The following is a 24885-nucleotide window of genomic DNA, read 5'->3' as shown; positions in this document are numbered from 1 at the left end:
CCTTACTAGGGAAAGAGAGAGGCAGACTGGGAGTATGGACCGACCAGTCAACGCCCATGTTCAGCGGGGAAGCAATTACAGAAGCCAGACCTTCTACCTTCAGCAACCCTCAATGACCCTGGGTCCATGCTCCCAGAGGGCTAGAGAATGGGAAAGCTATTATGGGAGGGGGTGGGTTATGGGGATTGGGTGGTGGGAATTGTGTGGAGTTGTACCCCTCCTACCTTATGTTTTTGTTCATTAATCCTTTCTTAAATAAAAAATTTAAAAAATAAATAAATAAATACTATTTTACCCAAGAAGGGTAAATAATTCCCCCCCAAACCACACATCCCTCAAATGTCACAGTAGAAATTCCACCCAAAGGAATTTAACAATTAAGAGCACTCTGTGAAAAATGATGTCCCTTCCTACATAATGTTTGCCTATGCTTTAGGTGCCTGCACCAGAATGTAAGCAGTGCATGGGAACATCCTTTGAAAAGTACCATAATTGGGAACCAGCAGTGATACACCACGTAAGGCTCACATATTACCATCTACAATCATCAAGGTTCAAATCCCCAGTCCCCACCTGCAAGTGGCAAATATCAGGAGTTTGCAGCAGGTGCATGTATCTCCACTTCTGTCTTCCTCTTTTCTCTCTTTCTTTTTTTCTCCTCCATCTTTCCCTTTAAAGAAAAAAAAAAAAAAACGCCACCAGAAATGGCACAGTTGTGCAGGACTGAGCCCCAGTGGTAGTCCTAGTGGCAAAGGCAATAAAGAAATAACTATTTTACTAGCTCACTTAATAATAGCCTTTTTGTCAATACCAGACCACCCTCTCATCTAGGGGCCTAGTTAGGGAATCCTTGGATTCCCACACAAATATGATGGGCCTAGACCTCTAATAGATCCCCCTCTCCACCATCACTGGTCACTTCCATCAGGAACATCAGCATAAGCCCTCTCCTGGGCCTCTGTAGAACCTTGCACTCACTATAAAGTAGGAATGGTAGAGACTGCCCCACTCTCCAAAGGGAGGCTGGGTCATCCTACCTTGCCACTTGAGGAATACTGGTCCTGAAAGGAGTGCAGCCTAAAATGTTCACAGCTCTGACTATAAACTGGGAGCTCCAACCAATGGAGGACACAGGGATTACGCAGTCTCCTGTACTGAATATAAATATATATGGGACCTGAGTCAGGTGAAAGAGATAAACAATTAATTTTGCTCATAGATTTTCTTCAATATTGGGAGCTACTCTGCCCTAATCCAACTTTCTATCCTTTTTCTCAACTCTGACACCATCTTCTCAGACAATATTTTTGCCTAACTCCATATGAGCTGTCAAACTCCAGCAAAAACTACAACAGCCATAGGCCCCTAAGGAGCACACCAAAAGTAGACTTCCACATTTCTTTTCACCCTAAGATCCCTACTCTCATCTACTATATTCATCTACTTTTCATTCCAGTTCATTAATCATTTTGATCTACTTTATATCTTACCACCTTTCAGCCACAAAGTTGCAGGTGCTATCATGATTCCACCCTGACTTTCCCAGGAAGACAGCCTCATTCATGTGCCCTAGACCCTCACTTCTACAGTGCCCTACCCGACTAAGGAAAGATGGAAACAAGCTGGGGGTATGGATCAATCTGCCAATGTCCATGTCCAGCGAAGAACCAATTACAGAAGCCGGATCACCCACCTTCTGCACCCCCCGAAACAATTTTGATCCATATTCCCACCAGAGGAGAAGTGATTTGGGGGGGGGGGCGGCAGAGAGAGAATGACCAAAGGGCTCTGAACTCCATCAAGACCAGAAGAGAGAAGAGAAAAAGGGAGGGATATTTGAAATATTTATTCATTCCCTTTTGTTGCCCTTGTTGTTTTATTGTTGTAGTTATTATTATTGTTGTCGTTGTTGGATAGGACAGAGAGAAATGGAGAGAGGAGGGTAAGACAGAAGGGGGAGAGACACCTGCAGACCTGCTATCACCTGACTCCCAAAGGGAGGGATATTTGAATGTAGTAATAGGTGTATGTGTGACTTGGAAAGGAAGATACGATCTTGGGGGGAAAAAATGGGCAAATATATACAAATATAGACAGTTGTAGAAATAGTTGACCCATTTCTGCAACCTAAGAACTTCCAATGGAGGGTAAAGGGATTCAGAACTCTGGTGGTGGGAACTATGCGGAGTTATACCCTGCTATCTTGTAATTTTGTAAATCAATATTAAATCACTAATAAAATTTAATAAATAACTTCTAAAATACTGTAATTCCTGGGCAGACAACTCAGTCTCTTCAACTGGTTTCCCAACAAAGGCTAAATGTTGGATTAAATTATAACTTCGGTGGGAAAAACACTCAGCCAAATGCCAGGAGCAAGTTCCAATAGGCCGCCTGGAAATAGCAGCAGGGTAGTGGAGCGTGGGAGCAACTTTTGAGGTTCCACAAGTGCATCCTGAAAGACCGGTTGGCAGAGGAGGTGTGGCTGGACACAAATAAATTTCCTTAATTGAAGACTTTGAAAGTCTGGGAGTAGGTGGGATGAGGACCAATTGCGAAGGTAATAGGAAAAACTAGAAGGCTCAGCTCCTACGCAGGCATGACACCCACCCAGCCGCCCCGCCCCCCCATGACGCAGCCACTGTTCCAGCGCGCGACGGGATTGGCCGCTGTAGCCCCGCCGTCCTGGTGACCCTGCCCTCAACACCAAGTCGGGATGACCCGGAAGTGGTTGTGAAGTGTCGCCGCGCGGCTCAGTTCCTTTTTCCGGTCGGCGTGGTTTGCGAGTGGATCGTCCGTGGTGCTGGGCCTTCCACCATGAGCGTCCCGGCCTTTATCGACATCAGTGAGGAAGATCAGGTGTGCCCCCGCCAGGGCTGGGTGGAGAGAGATCCCAGGGGTATGAGACAGGCCGAGTCCGGGCCGGGCGGCGGCGCCCGGTGGATCCCACTCCGGGGCTGAGACCCGCCGCTCTCGTGCAGAACTGGGAGGCCATGAGGCTTGTGTTTTTGACCTGGAGTTGCGTCAGCCTGCGTGCCAAAGGCCCCACCGCCCGGCTCGAAGCTCCACAGTCAGCTTTCTGCTTGGTGTCGGGGGTCTTCCAGCCCGGAGTCACTGCTGACGAAAGGGCAGCTTTTTACTGAGTGGAAATGGCATCTGCTTCCGTCCCCCCCCCCCCACCTCCAGGCACCTACATCCGGAAGGGGGGAGTGGCGAGCAACTTTCTTCACTTGGGTTAACCTGGGTAGTTCGGAGACTTTTAGACGCTAGCTAGATCGAAGTGTTTTTAATAGTATGCGATTACGAATGTGCAAATAGTTCTGTTGTCTTCGTAGGTCGTATTCTCTGTTATGCAAAAGTGAGATTCTTTGCCTTGAAAATAATGGCAGTTCCACCCCTGTACTTGCAAGTTTGCACTTTGAACCTTCCTATTAAGAGTTTGACTAAAGTGAATTTTAAGTTAAATTGCAGAACGGGGAGCATTTCGGTGAAGTTTTATGTCATTTTGTGTTATTCTGCCACACCACTAACAAATTGTAGTTGACCTAACAGAAAAGCAGATTACGTTTGGAATTGTATATGTAAATACTTCTCAGGTAAAAATTGTCAAATCATTAGCCTTGAAGAGCAAATTAAGAGAAATGCAAATCGGGCGGACAAGGTGGACAGACAAAGAAAGGAAATTCTGAGGATAAAGAGGGAAGTGCTGCCTTAACTAGTAGGATCTTATAGTCCTTGACTGTTAGGTTACCGTAAAAAAAATAAGTATTTTGTTTTTTCAACAAAGAAACAAGATTTGTAAGCAGTTCTTGTCATTGACTGCGCTTTAAATAGTGACGTCTAGCTAGGTTATGCTGTTGTTCTTTTATCGTCCCATAGCCACTTAGTCATTTGTGACCAGAGAGGATAATTAGATAAACTGTTGACTGAATGGTTCTTAGAAACACTGTCTTTGTGTCTATGAAGTAGAAACTGAACAGGTGATTTTTTTAGTCTTAATGTTACCATATTTTTGTGGTTTCTGGTATGGTGACAGTTTTATGAAATTGATGTGGAATCACTGACAGTTTGATCATCAACAGGTTCGATAAACTTCTAGGTGGTCAGACATTTGTGCATCGCTGCTGGACCCTATTTTATCTTTTCTTTTTAATTAGTGATTTAATATTGATTTACAAAATGGTAACAGGTAAAATGCCACCTCTCCCAACTCTGGAGTTCTGTGTCCCCATTCCCTCCATTGGAAACTATTAGTTCTCCTGAGATTACAGATATAGATTGACTATATTTATATATATTTGCCCCCCCTTTTATGGTCCTGCCTTCTTTTCCTAAGTCACTACTACTTCTAAGTGTCTCCCCCCACACACACACACACACACATCCTAATGGAATTGCAGTTCAGAAACCTCGGGTCATTTTCTTCCAACATTTACCCCTCTGGAAGTATGGACCAACATTTTTTTTTTTTAACCAGTGCACTGCTCAGCTCTGGTTTATGGTGGTGGTGGGGGGGGGTTGGAGCCTCAGGCAGGAGATTCTCTTTGCATAACCATTATGTATTATCTTAAATGCCATCTGTTTTCAGGTTTGATGGCCACAAATACCTTGCTATAGAAAGTTGTTGAATATTGTGCATTAGAGAGGAAAATATTCAGATATCTAGATGTGGTACTCTTTTTAACTCCAAAGATATGCATTTGGGTTGGTTTTTTTTAAGTTTTTATTAATATTTATTCCCTTTTGTTGCCCTTGTTGTTTTTTATTGTTGTAGTTGTTGTTGATGGCGTTTTTGTTAGGACAGAGAATTGGAGAGAGGAGGGGAAGATGGGGGGGCAGAGAAAGACACCTGCAGACCTGCTTCACCACTCCCCTGCAGGTGGGGAGCTGGGGGCTTGAACCAGGATCCTTACGCTAGTCCTTTACAAGTTTTTTATTCAAGGTTACTTCAAAGGCATCATCTTTTTATCTTTGTGCTTCCCAAGATGCTTGTCTCTATTGGTTCTCAAATGATTAACCTCGTCCAAAGTAACTGATATATATGGGGGGGGGCAATAAGATTTCGCTTCTTTCAAACAAATTTATCAAATCAGTTATTTCCTTTACCATATTAAAGATTTTTGTTATATATTTAAAGTCTGATAGGCTAGGATATAGGTTCTCAGGGGGATCCATGTGCACCATAAAGGGCCTGTTAAAGCAGCTGAATTTTAGAGGAAAAACTAGCTCCCGAGAAGCTGTGAGAATGAATGAAGTAGGGGGAAGGCAATACAATATGATTGAAAGCTCTTGAAATACAGTCTTACCTGGTTTGAAAACAACTATGGATTGGATTGTGGTCAGTTTTGTACATAGGTGGTAATCTTATTTATTCAACAGGCTGCTGAACTTCGAGCTTACCTGAAATCTAAAGGAGCTGAAATATCAGAAGAGATTTCAGAAGGTGGACTTCATGTAGACCTAGCTCAAATTATTGAGGCATGTGATGTATGTCTAAAGGAAGATGATAAAGGTAAAATTGTGTGAAATTTTTTACTAATCACAGAGGACCTGCTTTTGAACCTTTGTTGTGGATTATGGATTTTTTTTTTTTAAACTAGAACTTAAAAAAATGTTTCTTTTAGTAATGATAGAAAACAAGGACATCACTGACATGTGATGCTGGGGATGGAACCTGCCAGATACTTAGATACATTATTACAGTATTATTATTGTGTTGTTCCGTACATGTGTAGATGTTGAAAGTGTGATGAACAGCGTGGTTTCCCTCCTGTTGATTCTGGAACCAGACAAGCAAGAAGGTCTGATTGAAAGCCTATGTGAAAAGCTGGTCAAGTTTCGGGAAGGTGAACGCCCGTCTCTGAGGCTTCAGTTGTAAGTTGAGAAGTAAAAGAGAAGTTTCTCAAGGGTAAAAGAAAGAGTCCTATAACTTGTCGATGATGGCTTTTATTAGCTGTGAGTTCCTTTGTAATATTAATAGCATCTGTCTCTGGTTTGTTGTGAAGGCAGCTAATCTCAACCTAATAGTTGTAGTTACTGGTCACATGTGTTTCATTGTTTGTTGATCAGGCTAAGCAACCTTTTCCACGGGATGGATAAGAATACTCCTGTAAGATACACAGTCTATTGCAGTCTCATTAAAGTGGCAGCATCTTGTGGGGCCATCCAGTATATTCCAACTGAGCTGGATCAGGTGAGTTGCACATGTGGAGTATTTGTTCTGGTTATAAGAAGTCTGTTTTTTAGGGGCTGGGTGATCATGGACTTGGTAGAGCACACCATGTTCAGCGACTTGGGTTCAAGCCCCTGGTCCTCACCTGCAGTGGGAGAGTTTTCATGAGCAGTGCTGCAGGTGTTTCTCCTCTCTCTCTTTTTCACTTAGTCCCCCCCTCCAAAAAAAAGTCGCTTTAAATTAATAGCAATTATGTGTTCTTGATGTTCTAAGTTATGAAAATCTAAATTTTGTCAATTTCATTGTAGGTTAGAAAATGGATTTCTGACTGGAATCTCACCACTGAGAAAAAACACACCCTTTTAAGGCTACTATATGAGGCACTTGTGGATTGTAAGAAAAGGTATTCAGAACTAACTGAACTAACAAAACTTAACAGGCCTTATAAGTCATTGTGCCTTTTAAAATTTTTAAGAGAGGGAGAATATGATTTTTTAAAAAAGAGGTCAGCATACTGTCCAGTTCTTGTATATGGTGGTTCTGGGATTCAATCTGCGGCCTTTAGTATGCAAATCCTATTTATTCACATAGAGAGTGAGAAGACCAGAGTGTCATTCTGTCACATGTGATGCCACGTATCTTACCTGAGGACCTCATATGTTAAAGTCCATTGTTTTCTCCTTTGTGCCACCTCCCAGACCACACTGCTTTTTAAAGATACATAGGGTGAATGAGTTTGTTTCTCCTGGAGTTACTATACATTTAGTTCTGTAAATCTTATTAAATTGGGGTAAGGCGGTAGCACAGTGGGTTAAGGGGATGTGGCGCAAAGTGCAAGGACTGGCATAAGGATCCCAGTTTGAGCCCCCAGCTCCCCACCTACAGCGGAGTCGCTTCACAAGCTGTGAAGCAGGTCTGCAGGCGTCTCTTTCTCTCCCCCTCTGTCTTCCTCTCCTCTCTCCATTTCTCTCTTTCCTATCGAACAACGACGACATCAATAGCAATAAAACAAGGGCAACAAAAGGGAAAATAAATAATAAAAAAATTAATTAAAAAATCTTAACTAAATTGAAGATGACTGCAGCTTGAAATAACCCCCTTTAATTTTCTTGTTGAAAAGCAAGATGTATTTTTGTCGGAAGAATGTAATGGGGCTTTGACGTCTTAGTATGAGGTCATGCTGTTGCTTTTTATTTCATGGTGGCCTGGGTTTATCAGAGTTTCAAGAGTCAGTGCAGTATAATGTCCCTGAGATGAAATTCTATAACAGGATATAGTAAATAAATGTTAATTAGGCTTCTAGGTCTTAGATTTCTGAATTTTTTATTCAGCCCAGCATATGCTTGACATAACCAGTTTTAGGATGGCCTCAAAGCAAGAGTTTTGGCCCAGCTTTGAGAATTTGTGTTGAAAAATAATTCTTTTTTAAATTTCTCTTTTTTACAGAGTGGTTACTCTTAGAAAAGTAATTGGGGCTGGGTGGTGATGCGCATGGTTAAGTGCACACATTACAGTATACAAGGACCTGGGTTCAAGTCCCTGGTCCCCAATAGCAGGGGGAAAGCTTCACAAGTCATAAAAAGAGAGAGAGAATTCAGTTTAAGAAGTGAATTGATTCAAATATTGGTGTCTAAAATTTTACTGGGGTACAGTCATGCGTACATATTGTTTGGCTGCTTTCATTAAGACTTGAACAGTTGCAGTGGAAATTAAATGTCCTACAAAGCCTCGGCTATTTACTTTTGGTCTGGGTGGTGTTCAGGCTCACTTGTTAAAATGCGCAAGGACCTGGATTCAAGTGCCTGATCCCACATACAGGGGGAAAGCTTTGCAAGTGGTGAAGCAGGGCTGTAGGTGTCTCTCCCTTCTCCTCCTACCCTCTTGATTTCTGCCTGTCTCTATCCAATAAATAATGGGAATTAAAATTTTTTAAAAATTACTTAACTATTTACTTTTCTGGCTCCTCGCTGAAAGTTTAGCTATCCTTGGCTTAGACCTCCACCCAATTCCCCTCCCCCCCCCCCTTCTCACTCTGGGTCCTGATGGAATTGGAGTTCAGAGCTCTCTTGTGATCCAATTTATTTTCTGTTGAGACACTACTCCCATATTTGGGTTGGGTCTTTCCCTTCTCTGGCACTATGTATTTTTAGAATAGCACTTGTAGTACTTAATACCTTCTGTTGAATGGTTTACTTACCTAGTAAGCTTCTCAAAATCTCAACTTGAAGGAGTGCAATTATTTTGTGCTCTTTTATTGTGGCTATAATTGATCATTACATATTTTTTCAGGACAGTTTAATTGGAAAGACTTTAGTAGAATTACTTCAATACTTGTTGACTCAGCTTTAGTTAGACTGTTGCTATGGCGCAAAACTTTTCCCATGGTGGACCTTTGTGCTTGGTCTTCCCTCTAAAAGGTCATTCTACTCCCTTCTTTTATCATCAGCACTGTTCATAAAGAATTAGTTTAAATAGTTTATTTCTTTCCTGTCTCTGTTCCTGTTACTGTTAACATCACTATTTCCTTTATGTACTTGTTATTTTTCCTTAGTTATCTCTTTTGAAAAGAAATTCCATATCTTCCCCTAGAGAGGACTCTGTGTGTGTGTTTTTGGGGGGGGTGATGGCCAGGTAGTGGTGCACTTGGTTAAGTGCAAGGATGCAGATTTGAGCCTCTGCTCCGTACCTGCAGGGGGGAAGCTTCACAATTGGCGGAGCAGGTCTGCAAGTGTCTCATCTTTCTCTTTTCCTACCTCCCCCATCTCTGAATTTCTCTATCCTATCCAATAAAGAAATGGAAAAAATGGCCCCAGGAGCAGTGAATTGTGGTGCCAACACCAAGCCCCAACAATAACCCTGGAAGCAAAATTAAAGAGAGGACTGTGTCTGTATTTGTATATATTTGCATTTAGTAAATATTTTGAAAACTGTTTTCTTTCCAGTGATGCTGCTTCCAAAGTCATGGTGGAATTGCTAGGAAGTTACACAGAAGATAATGCTTCCCAGGCTCGAGTTGATGCCCACAGGTAACATTATACACTGCTATTGTAGTGGTGACTGTCAGCAGCTGAGAACTATTTGTATAACTGTAATCATGTTTGTATTCATCAGTAATCCAAAACCATTTGGTGCTGCATGCTCTGTAGTGATTCCAATGTGAATATTAAAAGTCAGTAGTTAGTAATGGAAGAACCATAGATTGCATATAAAATAGATGCTAGTGATGATTTCAACCTAAGAAGTAGAAACTAATTTTGGTTCTGTTTTGCCTTAAAATTTAAAAATATGTGGATGATATTAGATACTTAGGTAATATTTTCTTGAGAAATTGATGCCTAGTAAAAATAAGGGCTTTAGGACTTAAATCTGAGAATTCCAAGTAAGAGCAGGTATTCCAGGCCAGAAGGAGAGAAAGTATAGGGGAAGGGACAAAGAGAAACCACAGTGGAATATTATAACTCAAGTATAAATTGGCAAAACAGTGCTGAAAATAATAAACAGAGCCTAGTGCCACCAAGTTGCAGCTGCTACTATGATGCATCCTGACTTCCCCGGGCAGACAGTCTCAGCAATGAGTCCTGGAACCCCACCTCCCCAGAGCCCTATTTTACTAAGGAAAGATAGAAACAGGCGGGGGTGGGGGGTTATTGATTGACCTGTCAATGCCCATGTCCAGCAGAGAAGCAATTACAAAAGCCAGACCTTCCACCTTCTACACCCCATAAAGATCTTTGGTCCATACTCCAGAGGGATAAAGAATAGGAAAGCTTCCAATGGAGGGGATGGGATATGGAATTCTGGTGGTAGGAATTGTACCTCTTATCCCACAGTTTTGTCAATCATTATTAAATCACTAATTAAAAAAAAAAATCCTGACTTTAAACAGTTTTACTTAATAGCAGTAAGAATAAAATTTAACTTAAGATGACTTCCTTATAGGGTTCTTGTCAGCCTGTTAGTACAGATGGGTAGTTAGATGGAAAAGATCTTTGATTTCGAGTGCAGATTGCCTGCATTCAAATTATTTTACTTCAGTTAACTAGCATTTATCAAGCAAATTATCTTTCCTGGCTAATCCTGTTTTCTTATTGTTAAAATGAGCATGATGGATAATAATATGTATCACTGTAATATTAAATGAGAGAATTTATATGTCAAGCACTTAACTTGCATTCTGGCATATGCCAAGATTTGTTTGTACTTAGTTTCTCCTTTGATTACCTTTATTGTGCTTTTTCTTTTTTTTTCCTTTTTTTTCAATTTTTAAAAATATTTTTATATTTTCCCTTTTTGCTGCCCTTATTTTTTCATTGTTGTAGTTATTATTGTTGTTATTGATGTCATCGTTATTGGATAGGATGGAGAGAGGAAGCGAATATATCTGCAGACCGGCACCTTTTGTGAAGTGACACCCCTGCAAGTGGGGAGCCAGGTGCTCAAACTGGGATCCTTATGCCGGTCCTTGCGCTTTGTACCACGTGCGCATAACCTGCTGCACTACCGCCTGACTCCCTGTAGTGCTTTTTCTCTAGTAGTTTTTGTCTACGACTTTTATTTTGTTAACTGATAATATGGTTTTGCAAATTGCAAAAAAAAAAATAATAAAACCTGAATTTCAAGACGCTGACTTGGGTTTTTTGTTTCCTAATTAAGGTGCATTGTACGAGCACTGAAAGATCCCAATGCATTTCTGTTTGACCATCTCCTTACTTTAAAGCCCGTCAAGTTTCTGGAAGGCGAACTTATTCATGACGTAAGTAGTTTATCCTTAGTGTACAATAATTGTCCTCTGTTCCTAAACCTAATCTATTGAAAAGTTCTTCTGTTAATCAGCATGATTGTTGGAGTGATACAGAAAGAGATCTGATACAGCTCTGTATCAGATAAGACCAGGTGTGCTCAGGGTGATATGCCATGGAGGCTCTATCTATATCAGAAATAGACTGAAATGTAGAAATAGCTTTTCTCCAGCTAGTGAACACTTACCTCCTTTTCTTCATCTCCTTTCTTGCTTGGCTGTTAGGAACGAAGAGTACAGTTATCTTTTTAATGCCTAGTATCAGTTGGCCCAGATCAGGGCGGCAAGTCTAATATTTAAATGGCACATGAACATGCTTTCCAATCGCAAGTATAAATGTATTTTGCATTATTTCCCATTTGTGCTCTCCATGCCCTCTTTCAGAGTAGATCATTTCAAGTTCACTGCATTATTTCATCTGTGTGAGCCTAATGAAATCAAATAGTTTAGATGGTAATTAAATCAATCTGAATCTTTTTCACACAGTGATAGAAATGAAGGGACTTTTATTGTAGGAAGCCATTGTCTTAAAAATATCACTGCAGTGGGTTAAGCACACATGGCGCAAAGCACAAGGACCGGCGGAAGGACCCCAGTTCGAGTCTCCGGCTCCCCACCTGCAGGGGAGTCGCTTCACAGGCAGTGAAGCAGGTCTGTAGGTGTCTATCTTTTTCTCCCCCTCTCTGTCTTCCCCTTCTCTCTCCATTTCTCTCTGTCCTATCCAACAACAAATGACAACAATAATAATAACAACAACAAGGGCAACAAAAGGGGGGGGAAATGGCCACCAGGAGCAGTGGATTCATGGTGCAGGCACTGAGCCCCAGCAATAACCCTGGAGGCAAAATAAAAAATCACTGTAACACTGCCAGGCTCGAGTAGTGGCTCTACCTGTGGACTCTGAGACAGACAGAGCTTTCAGGTTCAAAACCTGTCCTTCCCAGAAGCTGGTGGTTCACTACAAAAAAAAAAAAAATTATATATATATATCACTGTAAATTTAAATTTGGTGTTAAATAATGTATTTTTCTCCTTTATCTGTATAGCTCTTAACCATTTTTGTGAGTGCTAAATTAGCATCATATGTCAAGTTCTACCAGAATAATAAAGATTTCATCGATTCACTTGGTAAGTTTGGGGTATATACTTTGGAGGGATAGAAAAATGTGAATGTATTAGTCTACAACTATTGTCTACTGTGCGATCTAGCAGCTAAGATGGTGACCCAGTGTGTAGATTACCTTAATTGATGATGTATGATGAAGGAGCATCAAAAAATAGGTAGATGATGTGAAAGATTACTCAGAATGAATTGAGAATTAGAAATTTTCCATATAGTAATTGTTATCCCTATAATACCATGATTTATCGGAGGTAAAGTTACAGCATGAAGCAGGTGCTTCCTTTGGCCTTGTTTTTTTTTTTTACCCTCCAGGGTTATTGCTGGGCTCGGTGCCTGCACCATGAATCCACCGCTCCTGGAGGCCATTTTTTCCCCTTTTGTTGCCCTTATTGTAGCCTCATTGTGGTTATTATTATTGCCATTGTTGATGTTGTTCGTTGTTGGATAGGACAGAGAGAAATGGAGAGATGGGGAGAGAAAGATAAGACACCTGCAGACTTGCTTCACTGCCTGTGAAGCGACTCCCCTGCAGGTGGGGAGCCAGAGGCTCGAACCAGGATCTTTACGCCAGTCCCTGCGCTTTGCACCACATGCGCTTAACTCACTGCGCCACCGCCTGACTCCCCCCCTCCCTTCTTGGTATTTTTAAAGTTTCTAAATGCAGGAATGAGCAGAAAAGACGGGAATTACTTTTGGCTACATTGTTGTCTTTTAGACAAAACGTGATCATTAAGAGAAAAACAAAAAAACCTTATTTGTTTTATTCGTTAAAGTGCAATGGTAATGATGTGTGTGCACTTTTTCCTAAAAAGCTCTAGTCAAATAATTTTAACAGTTTTTTCGTCTAATGTCAGATTTTATACCCCTTTCATAAGCCAAACTGACAATTATAAATGTTGCTAAACACAAATCTAAGTGAAGGTAAAATTATCAATAGAAATAGAGATGTAATGAGTTTACGTAAAAGGAGAAAAATGTTTTTAGCTCCATGACGGTATACCTGAGTTTTCTTACTAATGCATCTTTCGTTAACACATAGGTACAATTTCTTATTCCTTCATGATAGATAATCTGCTCACTCCCACCACCAATTTAATTTTTCACCTTCATGCACTGGGTCCCCTACGCCCTTTCTATCTTTCTGTCCCCCCCTCCCCCGTAATCTTGCTTTGCTACAGTGCACTGAACCCAATGCAAATTTTGCCCTGTGTTCTTCCTTTTTTTTCTGCCCTTTTTTTTAAGTTTTAAGTGGTTGTATTTTCCATGTTAAAACTGGATTGTTAGTCTTCCTGGTTTTTTTGAGATGTAGATTAAGAACACATGTATAATATACTTGATTGTATACTATATTTATTGATTATACTATTAGTCTTTAATAATCATTAACTCATGTCACCTCTAAAATTTGTATTGGAATTACAGGAAGATGGACTTATTTTAGATTTGGTAAGGCATTTGAAATACACCAGGATAAAGTAGCTGCAAATATATTTCTGTAGAATGCTTTGCCAGGTGCACTAGACCCAGAACACCACATTCTGTCCCAGTTAATTTGTTTTGTGGCATGAAGCTATGTGATGGAATGTTAATGTCAGCAACCTCTTTATTTACGCACTGAGGAAAAAGGAGTAGTAATTAACACTTTGACACTCCCCCTATTGATGTGTAATTGACTGTTTCAAAGGAGCAGTGGTTCATAAGCTATTGCATGCATTAAAATTGCGTTTTCTATATTGCAGCATTTTAAGGCAGGGGTCAGTGACAATGCAGAAATTGTTCAATGATGCACATTTTTTTATTGCTGCATTAAGGTTTTGACATATTAGTAATGAATAAATGTTTCTATAAAATTAGACTTTTTATAACTTTAGAATTGAAATATGACAGAACATTGTGACTTCCACTTTGAAGGAAATGTTGTAGTTTAACAGAACAAAGCATAGCTTCCTATAGGTCTTAACTCATACTTCAGTAGGTTATTAGTTTGTTTCAGAGAACAAGGATCCTTGAGGCTTTAAGTGTCTTTGGGGAATGTTTGTTTTATTTCAAAGTTAGTGTCTTCATCAGTTTGAAACTATTTAAATGCAGGTTTCTGTTAAGATCAGTAATGGTTTGATATGACTTGTTTTAGAACATTGGGTTTTGACTTATGGTAAATAATTGTATAAAAAGAAGCAGTAAAAAATTTCAGTGGTGTTTTAAATTATACTTAGAAATTTTGGGAGCTAAGATGATATATGCTTCTGCGGTTAAGCTAATAAGGCGTTTCTTGTATTCAAGAATATCAAGAAAATTATTTAGCATTATCTGATAGAAAAAACACATTAGCACCTCTGTTATTATGCCAAATGGAAATTAAATCTTCTTTTGTTTATTGAATATTATATATATGCAAATCAGCAGTCATTAGAAATTTGTGATACTTTGGGGGAAATGTTTTTGGTGTATTGGTTTTTTTTTTTTTTTTTAGTTTTGCTGCTGTTTTGTTTTTAGTAAACATTCCTTAGAGATGAAATTCTAGATACAAATTTCTATAGTCAACAGGTGGCATCAGTTTATCAAGAGTTTGTTTTGTTAGCACTGACAGTTTGACCAGCGTTATTACATGTCAAATGAATTGCCCTAACATGTCCACATGTAATCTGATGTTACCCACTTGCTACCTTCTTGCTTCAGAAAATTAATCAGTATCTAATTTGCATTTGTTAATTAGGGTTAATGTGCACTAATTGATTTTTTGATGCTTGTAGATTTCTTTGTTAGCAGTACTTACTTGGGTACCTCATTCATTTGAGTTATGATCGTGTTTTGTTGAATCTGTGCCAAGTAGAAAGTCTGCATCATAATTATAGCTAATTAACAGACAATTATGACCTATAGGAATGTCCTTCCCTAGTCTCCGCTAACATGTAAATGTTATAAATACTCGATTTTTTTTTTTTTTAAACAATACAAACTCAAGACTCTTAATAGAGGGTATGCAGAGTTTTCATGGTTTGAAGGTTCGGAGAAAAGGAACATTAATTCTTGATTAATTTTAGAAACTTAAGCCAGCATCAAATCAAGTATGGATGATTGTAAGCTATGATTGAACTTCTACTTAGGAACAGGTATTGATTTGGGTGGTCAGGATTTACAAGAATTAGTTTTTAGTTTATAAATGAACATGTGCCTGTTGATCATGGACCTGGCAAAGCACACATTACAATGCTCAAAGACCCAGGCTCAATCCCCCCACATGCTGGGGGAAGGCTTAATGAGTGGTGAAGCAGTGGTGCAGGTGTCTCTTTCTTCCTCTCTGTCTCAGCCTTCCTCTCAACTTCATTCTCTGTCCAAAATAATAAAAAGCTAAATAAATGGACTTTTTTTTCCCCCCCAGGCTTACAGCTCAGTGCCAGCACAATGAATCCACTGCTCCTGGCAGCTGCCTTATTAAACTACTTTTATTCCTCTTCTTCCTTGTACTTATCCTTCTACTCCTTTTTAATAGGATAGAGAAATTGAGAGGGGTTAGAGAAGATACAAAGATAGGTAACTGCAGCCCTGCTTCACTGCTCTTGTACATGAGGAGCTGAGACTCGAACCAGGTTCCTTGTGCATAGTAAGGGGTGTGCTCAACTGAGTACATCACTGCTTCGCTTCTGAACCTGTATTTTAGGCTGAGTGTGGCCACATGTGATAGTTAAGTCACTTAATCTCTCTGTTCCTCTATTATAAAGTGAAAAGGTCAGAACTAGGCAATTTGTTTCCTTTTGAAGTCTAAACTATTGCTTAGGACCAAAGTAGTTATTAACAGTACAATGTTAAAATGTAAAAATGATAAAGCAGAATTGAACTATTTGTACAAGTTTCTACTTCTGCCTCAGAGAACAGTATCTTTAGCCTCAAACTATTAAATGAGAAACGCATTTCTGCCTTTTCATTTTTTAAATATTAAACCTAGAATAACCTGAGAGGAGCTAGAATATTTAACTGAATGTGTTTATGAAAATATTTAGGCTTGGTGAAATAGCTCACTGCTTTGCCATCTTGTGCAGCTCAGATTCAAGTCCAGACCCCACTGTGTAGAAGGCTTTAGTGTGTGGTCCAGGTGGTGGCACAGTGGATAAAGTATCAGACTCTCAAGCATGAGGTCCTGAGAGTTCAGTCCCTGGCAGCACATGTACCAGAGTGATGTCTGGCTCTTTCTCTCACCAATGTTTCTCATTAATAAATAAAATCTTTAAAAAAATAAAAAGAGAGAGAGAGAGAGAGGAGTATTCGGGCGGTAGCACAGTGGGTTAAACACACATGGCGCGAAGCGCAAGGTGGCATAAGGATCCGGTTTGACCCCCTCCCCCCCGGGCTCCTCACCTGCAGGGGAATCGCTTCACAAGTGGTGAAGCAGGTCTACAGGTCTATCTTTCTCTCCCCCTCTCTTGTCTTCCCCTCCTCTCTCCATTTCTCTCTGTCCTATCCAACAACGATGACAACAACAGCAATAATAACTACAACAATACAAAATGAGCAACAAAAGAGAAAATTAATAAATAAATATTTAAAAAAGAAAAGAAAGCTTTGGTGCTGTAGTCTTTTTCTCCCTCTGCTTCTATCTAAAAAATAAATATTTAAATTTTTGTATAGTACTGACAGAACAAATAGATAAGGAATACTCTGTGTAGGTTTTAAGAATAAACTTAAGTAATTTAAATAGAAACTGTTCTTATGAAATATACCTTGCACATTTTATCTCCTAAAAGTATAAACTACAGTCCATTGCTTAAAATCTGAGCCTATGGCCTGTAATGCTGTAATAAAGAATGTAGTTCTGTGGGTGGGGAACCTCTAAAATATTCCTTAATGGATGGGGTTAGTTAGGTATGCAAATAGAAGTTTTGCGAAGATTAACTCTATAAAGTTGGTGTGAATACTCATTGAGTTTCACCATGTTTTTCAGGCCTATTACATGAACAGAATATGGCCAAAATGAGACTACTTACTTTCATGGGGATGGCAGTGGACAATAAAGAAATTTCTTTTGACACAATGCAGCAGGAACTTCAGATTGGAGCTGATGATGTTGAAGCGTTTGTTATTGATGGTAAGGCAGCTGTTTTTTGTGTTTTTTTTTTTCTTCTATCACATCAAATATTAAAATAATTTATGTGGCACTGCATGTCCAACACAAGGTTTCACATATGAACTCTATTGCTAACCCCAGCCAAATCTTCTTTAAAAAAAAACCAAAAAAAAAACCACAGGTGTACAAAGACTGAGTTCTATTATTTTGTCTTTGCTGCTTCCTTTGGGATTGGGTATTGAGCCCAGGCCTTATGCATGCAAGTCTTATTCAACTAAAACCTAATTCCTTTTTAGTAGAGACATATGTTTTAGATGAGATTATATTTGTTGTAGTGAAATTTTAATGGAAATACAGATTCTGTTTTTGGAGTGGTTATTCTGTCACTTGAAATCACACAGAACAAACATCTTTGGGTGTACCACAAAGTAGTTAGAACATAGATTTTAGCATCGGTCTTGGATTTGAGACCAGGTTATTTATGAAACTACTATTGTAGTGTAGTTTGTGGTTGTGAGGATTGAATGCATAAAAACAGATTAAAGGGGCCAGGCGGTGGCGCACCTGGTTAAGCGCACACATTACAGTGTGCCAGGACCCAGGTTTGAGCCCCCGGTCCCCACCTGCAGGGTGAAAATTTCACGAGTGGTGAAGTGGGGCTTCAGGTGTCTCTGTCTTTCTCCCTCTCTGTCTCCCCCTCCCCTCTCAATTTTTCTTTGTCTCTATATGATAATAAATAATTTAATACAAAATAAAAACAGATTAGCCATTTTGGTAACTGACACATAGTAAACTAATCAGCAATGATTATGTTCTTAGTCCTATAAAGATAATTTAATAATTTCTTATTTAAGAAACTAGTTTATTCCCTCATAAGTGATTTAGGGAAGAAGACCTAGAGTTCTTAATTAAGAATTGTATGTGTAACTTGGGGGAAAATAGCATAATGGTTATGCAGAGAGACTTACCATGCCTGAGGCTCCAAAATCCCAGTATCAACCCCCCCCATACCACCATAAGTAGAGCTGACAAGTGCCCTGTTTTTTTGCTTTTGTTTTTGTTTTCCTTTATGGAGTATTAATGGTTTATAATCAACAGTAAAATACAATAGTTTGCACATGCATCACATTTCCACATAACAATACAACCCCCAAGTGCCCTGATTTAGAAAAAAAAAATTATATGTACTATTGAATATTGATTATCCTAGTAGCCATAGGAGAACTGCATGGCCTTCCTGTTTGTTGCATCATATTGCTGTGCTTAAAAGATTCAGAGCCAGTTTGTAAGTAGTGTTGAAAAGCTATGTTTTATTATCCTTTACTTGGTCATAGTTTCATCTGTTAGCTGCTTTCCTTGGGAGTTTTGCATGTAATATACCGTGTAAAAATATCTTTTTCAGCTGTAAGAACTAAAATGGTCTACTGCAAAATTGATCAGACTCAGAGAAAAGTAGTTGTCAGGTAAGATACTTTATACTTTGATCATTTTATAAAACAATTTACTTCTGATTATTTCATGTAAGTATTTAAAGAACTAAGGTGTTCATATCAGTTCACTGTAGTTAAGTAGTTGCTATTTATCATGATTTTATTGAAGTTCAGACTGAATGTGATTAGCTTATTTAATGAAAGTCCTATTTTCCAGCACATTTCATTTAATGGCTGAGCATTGGCTAGAATACTAATGACTTTTGTGTTTGGTTTATGTAGTTCAGGAAAATGAAAGGTTTAGGATCAGTCTGGTAAAGATTATTTAAAACAAGCTTCTAATTTTTCTCTTACACTTCTAATTTTTTCTTATGTATATTTACCTTGCTTTTACTAGATGCAATTGTGTAGTATTATAGAGCAGTACCAGATGATTAAAAGTTGACTAATACTTCTAATTTTTTAATTTTTTAGTCATAGCACACATCGGACATTTGGAAAACAGCAGTGGCAACAACTGTATGATACACTTAATGCCTGGAAACAAAACTTGAACAAAGTGAAAAACAGCCTTTTGAGTCTTTCTGATACCTGAATTTTTATGCTTATGATTTTGTGCTTTTGGGGGGTGAAGAGGCTTCAAGTCATAGTAAAACATTATAAACTGAAATTTGACTATAGTCTGGGTTTATTGTCTCAATTTGACAAGAAATCACACATAATCCGTATTTTGTAGTGATGGGTCTAAAAGGTAAAAGTGTTGATGAAAGGATACTAGAATGAAAGTAAGGGAATTGAATGCTGTCTTAAACGAGCCATTTGCTGAACAAAAACAATAGTGATAGTATCACATCATCCCATCAGAAATAGTTGGGAAAGGGCTACAACTGCACAGTTTAAAATCCAAACCACACTGGTATTTTAATCTGTTGTTTTTTCCAGCATCTCTTCTGCTTTTCTCTTTTTAGCTTGATTGTCATTTTCTAAGCTTACGAGCTTTTCGATTTTGTTTATTTGATTTGTTACTAGATTTTGCCAGTCATCTTTAGTAAGTGATGCAGTGAAATCAGTAGTATCTTTAGTTTGAATCACCTGACTTGATTTCAGAAGGTTTGTTTTTACCTAGGAAAGACCAAAAAATTAATGTATCACTAAATTATTATTCATCTTCTTAAGTGTGAATCACTAAGGAAACCATCAAGCGTCTGTGATTATGAGTATATAGCAAAACCACCATTTTCTTCCATGGTTATCAACAACTACCATTGTCATTTTGACACAAGAAATTTATAAAATGTAAGTTTGTAGGCTTATGTAGTAACTCTTTTAAGATTACTAATATATTCCAAGGATCCTACAAAAAAAAAAAATTAAAGGTCTTGAGCATTCTACATTGAAAAAAAAAAAACAACATACAGATAAAAATCTGTTCTGTCTTATACTCCCCTTCCTTTTCTTTCCCAAACATGCCTATGTTTTGTATCTTCTTTGAAAGCCAGGGGGAAATTAAAAACGTTAACGGAAATAAACTGCCATATAAAACTGCCTTTTACTTCATGCTTCCTCTCATGTATCAGAGCACCATTGTTGAAGAAACAGGAAAGAACAGTGACGTATTTAGAAATTGGCATGTTTCCAAGGCACTGCACTGGTTCATACTTTAAAATATATATTTTTATTTTTAAGGTTTTTTTTTTTAGTAGGAAATATAGCATATAAAGTAACTGAAAACCATAGTAATCCAGAGAAGATACCTGTTAATGCTTTCATATTATGTACTGCTAGTCTTAACTTTTTCTATTCTTGGCATATTTGATAATTCTATAAAATTTGATATTTTTTCCTCTGAGCTGTTTCCTGGGTCATTAAACTTTCACAGACAATATTTATTGGCTTAAAAATAAACTCCTTTTATGGATGTTTGATAATTTATCTTCTACTTTTGTTTCCTCTATATAAGTTTCTTCGGGGGAAAATGTCTGTGACAGTATTCAGATAAACTCCAGTTAAATGTGAAAATTACATTTTAGAAACAGAGCAAGCAGGATAAGGATGAAAGTCACCTAAGATCCAAAATACCATTAAAATATTTTCACATGGGGGTTGGATGGTGGTCACCAGCAGAAAAGCATGTTCAAGTGAGCAGTACTGCAGGTGTCTCCCTATTCCTTTTGTCCTCTATCAAAAGAAGGGGAAGTAAGAGGGCCCCCCCCAAAAAAAAAATACCCAGGCTGGCTAGATAACTCACCTGCTAAGGTGCCTGCTTTGCCCAGTGTGTGACCCAGGTTTGAGCCCACAACCCCTTCACTAGAGGAGGAAGCTTTGGTGCTGTCTTACCTTCTGTCACATTTCACCACCAAAATGGTGATGCCCCCACAATGACAAAAACTTACATATATTTAAAACATTTTGGGGGGCTGGGCAAGTAGTGCATTGGGTTAAGCATAAGGACCGGCTCAATGATCCCGGTTCGAGCCTCCAGCTCACCACCTGCCAGAGGGTCACTTCACAGGTGGTGAAGCAGATCTGCAGGTGTCTTATCTTTCTCACCCTTCTCTCTTCCCCCTCTAGATTGCTCTCTGTCCTATCCAACAATGTTAGCAATAACAACAATAAAGAACAAGGGCAACAAGAGAAAGCCTCCAGGAGCAGTGGGTTCATAGTGCAAACCCCCAGTAATAACCCTGGAGACACAAAAAATTTTGGATCATATATCATTTGCTGGTGGTTTGGGAGGTGACCAGTGGTTAAAGCAGGTGGGGCTAGATAGAATAATGGTTATGCAAAGAGACTCAGCCTGAGGCTCCAAAGTCCCAGGTTCAAACCCCCCACAAGCCAGAGCTGACCAATGCTCTAGTAAAAATTTAAAAAAGGGAGGATTGGGCGCACCAGGTTAAGGTCATATAGTGCAAAGCGCAAGGATCCCAGTTCAAACCCCCAGCTCCCCCCACCTTTGGGGGGGGGGTTTGCTTCACTGTCTGCAGGTTTCTATTTCCCTCTCCCATCAATTTCTGTACAATCAAAAAAAAAAATTGAAAAAATGGCCACAGGAGCACTGGATTTGTAGTGCCGGCACTGAGCCCCAGCAATAATTTTTTTTATAATTTTTATTTATAAAAAGGAAACATTCCAACAAAATCCCAAAACCTAGATATAGACCAGGTCCCATGAGATAGGGCATATGTTCACATGTATCCATAAATTAGGGCAAAATATATACCTGAAAGCAAAAGTACACAATAGTTTGCAGTGAGTCAATACGCAATTCATAATAAAATAGTGTCTACTTAGCTACCCTCCACCTATTTCCTATTATACTTCCCTTACTCCCAAGCTATCTTTATCAAAGCAAGGACTGCAAAAGCTGAGTAAGGGCAAGAGACTGGCATACTTTAACAATGACTCTGTAGTCACTATCAGGCCACCCCATCAGTTGGGGTCCTATTTGGGGAGTCCTGAGATTGCCAAACAGACATGATGGGCCTAGACCTTGACTAAAGGCCTCTCTCCATTGTTATTGGTCATCTATATCAGGAACAACAAAGCAAACCCCTCTGTGGGCCCCCATAGGACCTTGCCCTCAACTTGGATCAACAATGGTAGAGAATGTTCCATTCTCTGAAGGGAGGCTAGACAACATACTCTGCTACACCTGAGGAAGATGGGTCCTGATATTAGGGCAGCTTGGAATGTTCCTACTCATGACCACAGAATGTGAGCTCAGATCTACAGGGATACAGAGGTCACATAGGCTCCTAAGCTGAATATGGGCCCCAGATCACATCAAATTGATGGGGTTTACAGTCAACAATACTTATGCACCTTCATATTTGGGAACTACTCTTCCTAGATCCAGCTTTCTGGTCCTTTTTCCAGAAATTTCCAAATTCCTAAGAATAACTATTACAGAAAGAAAAAAAAGGTTTTGGATTTAGTTGGGAGAATATGAATTTGCTCATGTCTACCGGGATTTAGCAGAACTTGTATGGATGGTATGCATACAAATATGCTTAAGTATATTCTGTAAACATAAATAGAGTTCATTTATAATAAAGGTTGGGAAGTTTTATGTGACAAGCCATTTAGAATAAGCCATAAAGAGGCCTCAGGGGGAGCCAGGTGGTCCACACAGTATGAAGTGCAAGGATCCTGGTTCCAGCCCCAGGCTCCCCACCTGCCAAGAGGGATGTTTCACAAATGGTGAAGCAGGTTTGTAGGTGTCTTTCTCTCCCCCCTCTCAATCTTCCCTTCCTCTCTCAATTTCACTCTGTCCTATCCCATAAAAATGGAAAAAATCCGATGCCAGGAGCAGTGGATTTGTAGTGCCAGTACCGAGCCCCAGTGATAACCTGTAGCCAAAAAGAAAAATAGAGCCCACTGAATTGGATGTGTGTCTTGCTATGCATTACAGTCCAAGTTCAAATCCCTATACCACAGGAAAGTGCTGGGGTACTGGAGGGACCTCCAATACTATGGTGCCTCTATCTGAATGACAAAATGGTAAATCTTTCATGTGTTGAGTCCCCAGCTTGGAAAAAAAAATTTTTTTTAATGTCTCTTGGGCCAAATTACTTCCCTCATAAATTGCTTATTGTGTTGCAACACAAAAGCAGCTACAGACAATAGGGAGAAGGGTAAGTGTAGCTATACTGAAAAAAATATATTGCTAAGCAAGACAGTAAACTGCTGTTAGGCCTACCAGTTGCCATTTTGACAGCTGGTCTAAAAAAAAACTAGTAAGTGGGGGAGGGAAGGATGGGACAGTAAGTAGTGCAGCGAGTTGAGCGCACATAAGAATCCCGGTTCAGGGGAGTCGGGCTGTAGCGCAGCGGGTTAAGCGCAGGTGGCGCAAAGCACAAGGATCGGCATACGGATCCCGGTTCGAACCCCAGCTCCCCACCTGCAGGGGAGTCGCTTCACAGGCGGTGAAGCAGGTCTGCAGGTGTCTTTCTCTCCTCTCTGTCTTCCCCTCCTGTCTCCACTTCTCTCTGTCCTATCCAACAACGACAACAACAATAATAACTACAACAATAAAACAACAAGGGCAACAAAAGGGAATAAATAAATAAAATATTTTTTAAAAAATAAGATTAAAAAAAAAAAAAAGAATCCCGGTTCGGATATGAGGGCGATCTCGCTGCGATATGTGTCACCCCATTGTTCACCAGGGTTGATTCTGCTGATCTGGCTGGCTAGGTGGGTGTCCCCTTCCTCCCTCACCTCTCCATGTGCGTCCCTCCAGAAGCTGTGCCCTCGGTGGAAGAGGACGGCCTTCTCCGAATAGAGAGGGACCGGTCTTCAGTAGAGGGAATACGAGTAGCTGTGCTCCCCTGCTAGAACCTCCAAATAAGCTCTCAAGTATCCCGGTTCGGAGTCAGGCGGTAGCACAGTGGGTTAAGCTCAGGTGGCAAAGCACAAGGACCGAGTAAGAAAGAATCCTGGTTCCAACCCCCGGCTCCTCACCTGCAGGGGAGTCCCTTCACAGGCGGTGAAGCAGGTCTGCAGGTGTCTTTCTCCCTCTCTGTCTTCCCCTCCTCTCTCCATTTCCCTGTCCTATTCAACAACGATGACATTAATAACAACAATAGTAACTACAACAAAAAACAAGGGCAACAAAAGGGAGTAAATAAATATTAAAAAAGAAGAAGAAGAATCCCAGTTCGAGCCTCAGGCTCCCCACCTGCAGTGAGGTCGCTTCACAATTGGTGAAGCAGGGCTGCAGGTATCTCTATCTTTCTCTCCTCGTCTCTGTCTTCCCTTCCTCTCGATTTCTCTCTGCCCTGTCCAACAACAAGACAGTAATAGCCACAACAACAATAAAACAACAAGAGCAACAAAAGGGGAAAAAATAGCTTCCAGGAGCGGTGGATTCGTGGTGCAGGCACTGAGTCCCAGCGATGACCTTGGAGGCAAAAAAAAACCCCAAAAACTAGTAAGCAACATGTTCACAAGCTCCCTGAAGCGATTAGACTGGTCCAGGTTAACCCAGGGTTGCAATAGTACTTGTAAGTAGAGGCCAAAAAGAATGAACTTGCCCCACATTAGAAGCTAATTGCTGACCAAGCTTAAATTGGGACAGCGCTGCTCTGCTTGCTAAAGGGTTTTTTTAAAAAATATTTATTTTATTTATTTATTCCCTTTTGTTGCCCTTGTTGTTTTATTGCTGTAGTTATTGTTGTTGTCGTTGTTGGATAGGACAGAGAGAAATGGAGAGAGGAGGGGAAGACAGAGAGGGGGAGAGAAAGATAGACACCTGCAGACCTGCTTCACCGCCTGTGAAGCGACTCCCCTGCAGGTGGGGAG

At 39.8% G+C, this 24885-nt stretch overlaps 2 protein-coding genes across 2 annotated transcripts in view; one reads left to right on the top strand and one right to left on the bottom strand.

The window, feature by feature from the left end:
- Positions 1 to 2702: 2702 nt before the first annotated feature.
- On the top strand, positions 2703 to 19252 carry EIF3M (eukaryotic translation initiation factor 3 subunit M). The gene is made up of 11 exons (XM_007530096.3): positions 2703 to 2859; positions 5380 to 5512; positions 5736 to 5874; positions 6070 to 6193; positions 6481 to 6575; positions 9115 to 9198; positions 10826 to 10925; positions 12017 to 12098; positions 17030 to 17173; positions 18555 to 18615; positions 19057 to 19252. The coding sequence occupies exons 1-11, from the start codon at positions 2818 to 2820 to the stop codon at positions 19175 to 19177; spliced, it is 1125 nt and encodes a 374-aa protein (XP_007530158.1). The 5' UTR covers positions 2703 to 2817; the 3' UTR covers positions 19178 to 19252.
- Positions 19253 to 19399: 147 nt separating this feature from the next.
- CCDC73 (coiled-coil domain containing 73) overlaps positions 19400 to 24885 on the bottom strand; it is a 112091-nt gene continuing 106605 nt past the window's right edge. Inside the window, exon 17 of the mRNA XM_007530105.3 lies at positions 19400 to 19704. Within this exon, the coding sequence (XP_007530167.1) occupies positions 19504 to 19704 (201 nt within the window). The 3' untranslated portion in view covers positions 19400 to 19503. The remainder of the gene's footprint in view (positions 19705 to 24885) is intronic.

Source organism: Erinaceus europaeus, chromosome 17 (genome assembly GCF_950295315.1).
Source record: "Erinaceus europaeus chromosome 17, mEriEur2.1, whole genome shotgun sequence".
NCBI classification, from domain to species: Eukaryota; Metazoa; Chordata; class Mammalia; order Eulipotyphla; family Erinaceidae; genus Erinaceus; species Erinaceus europaeus.
Note: the sequence above shows the minus strand (reverse complement) of the source record. Positions and strands in the feature narration are given on the sequence as shown.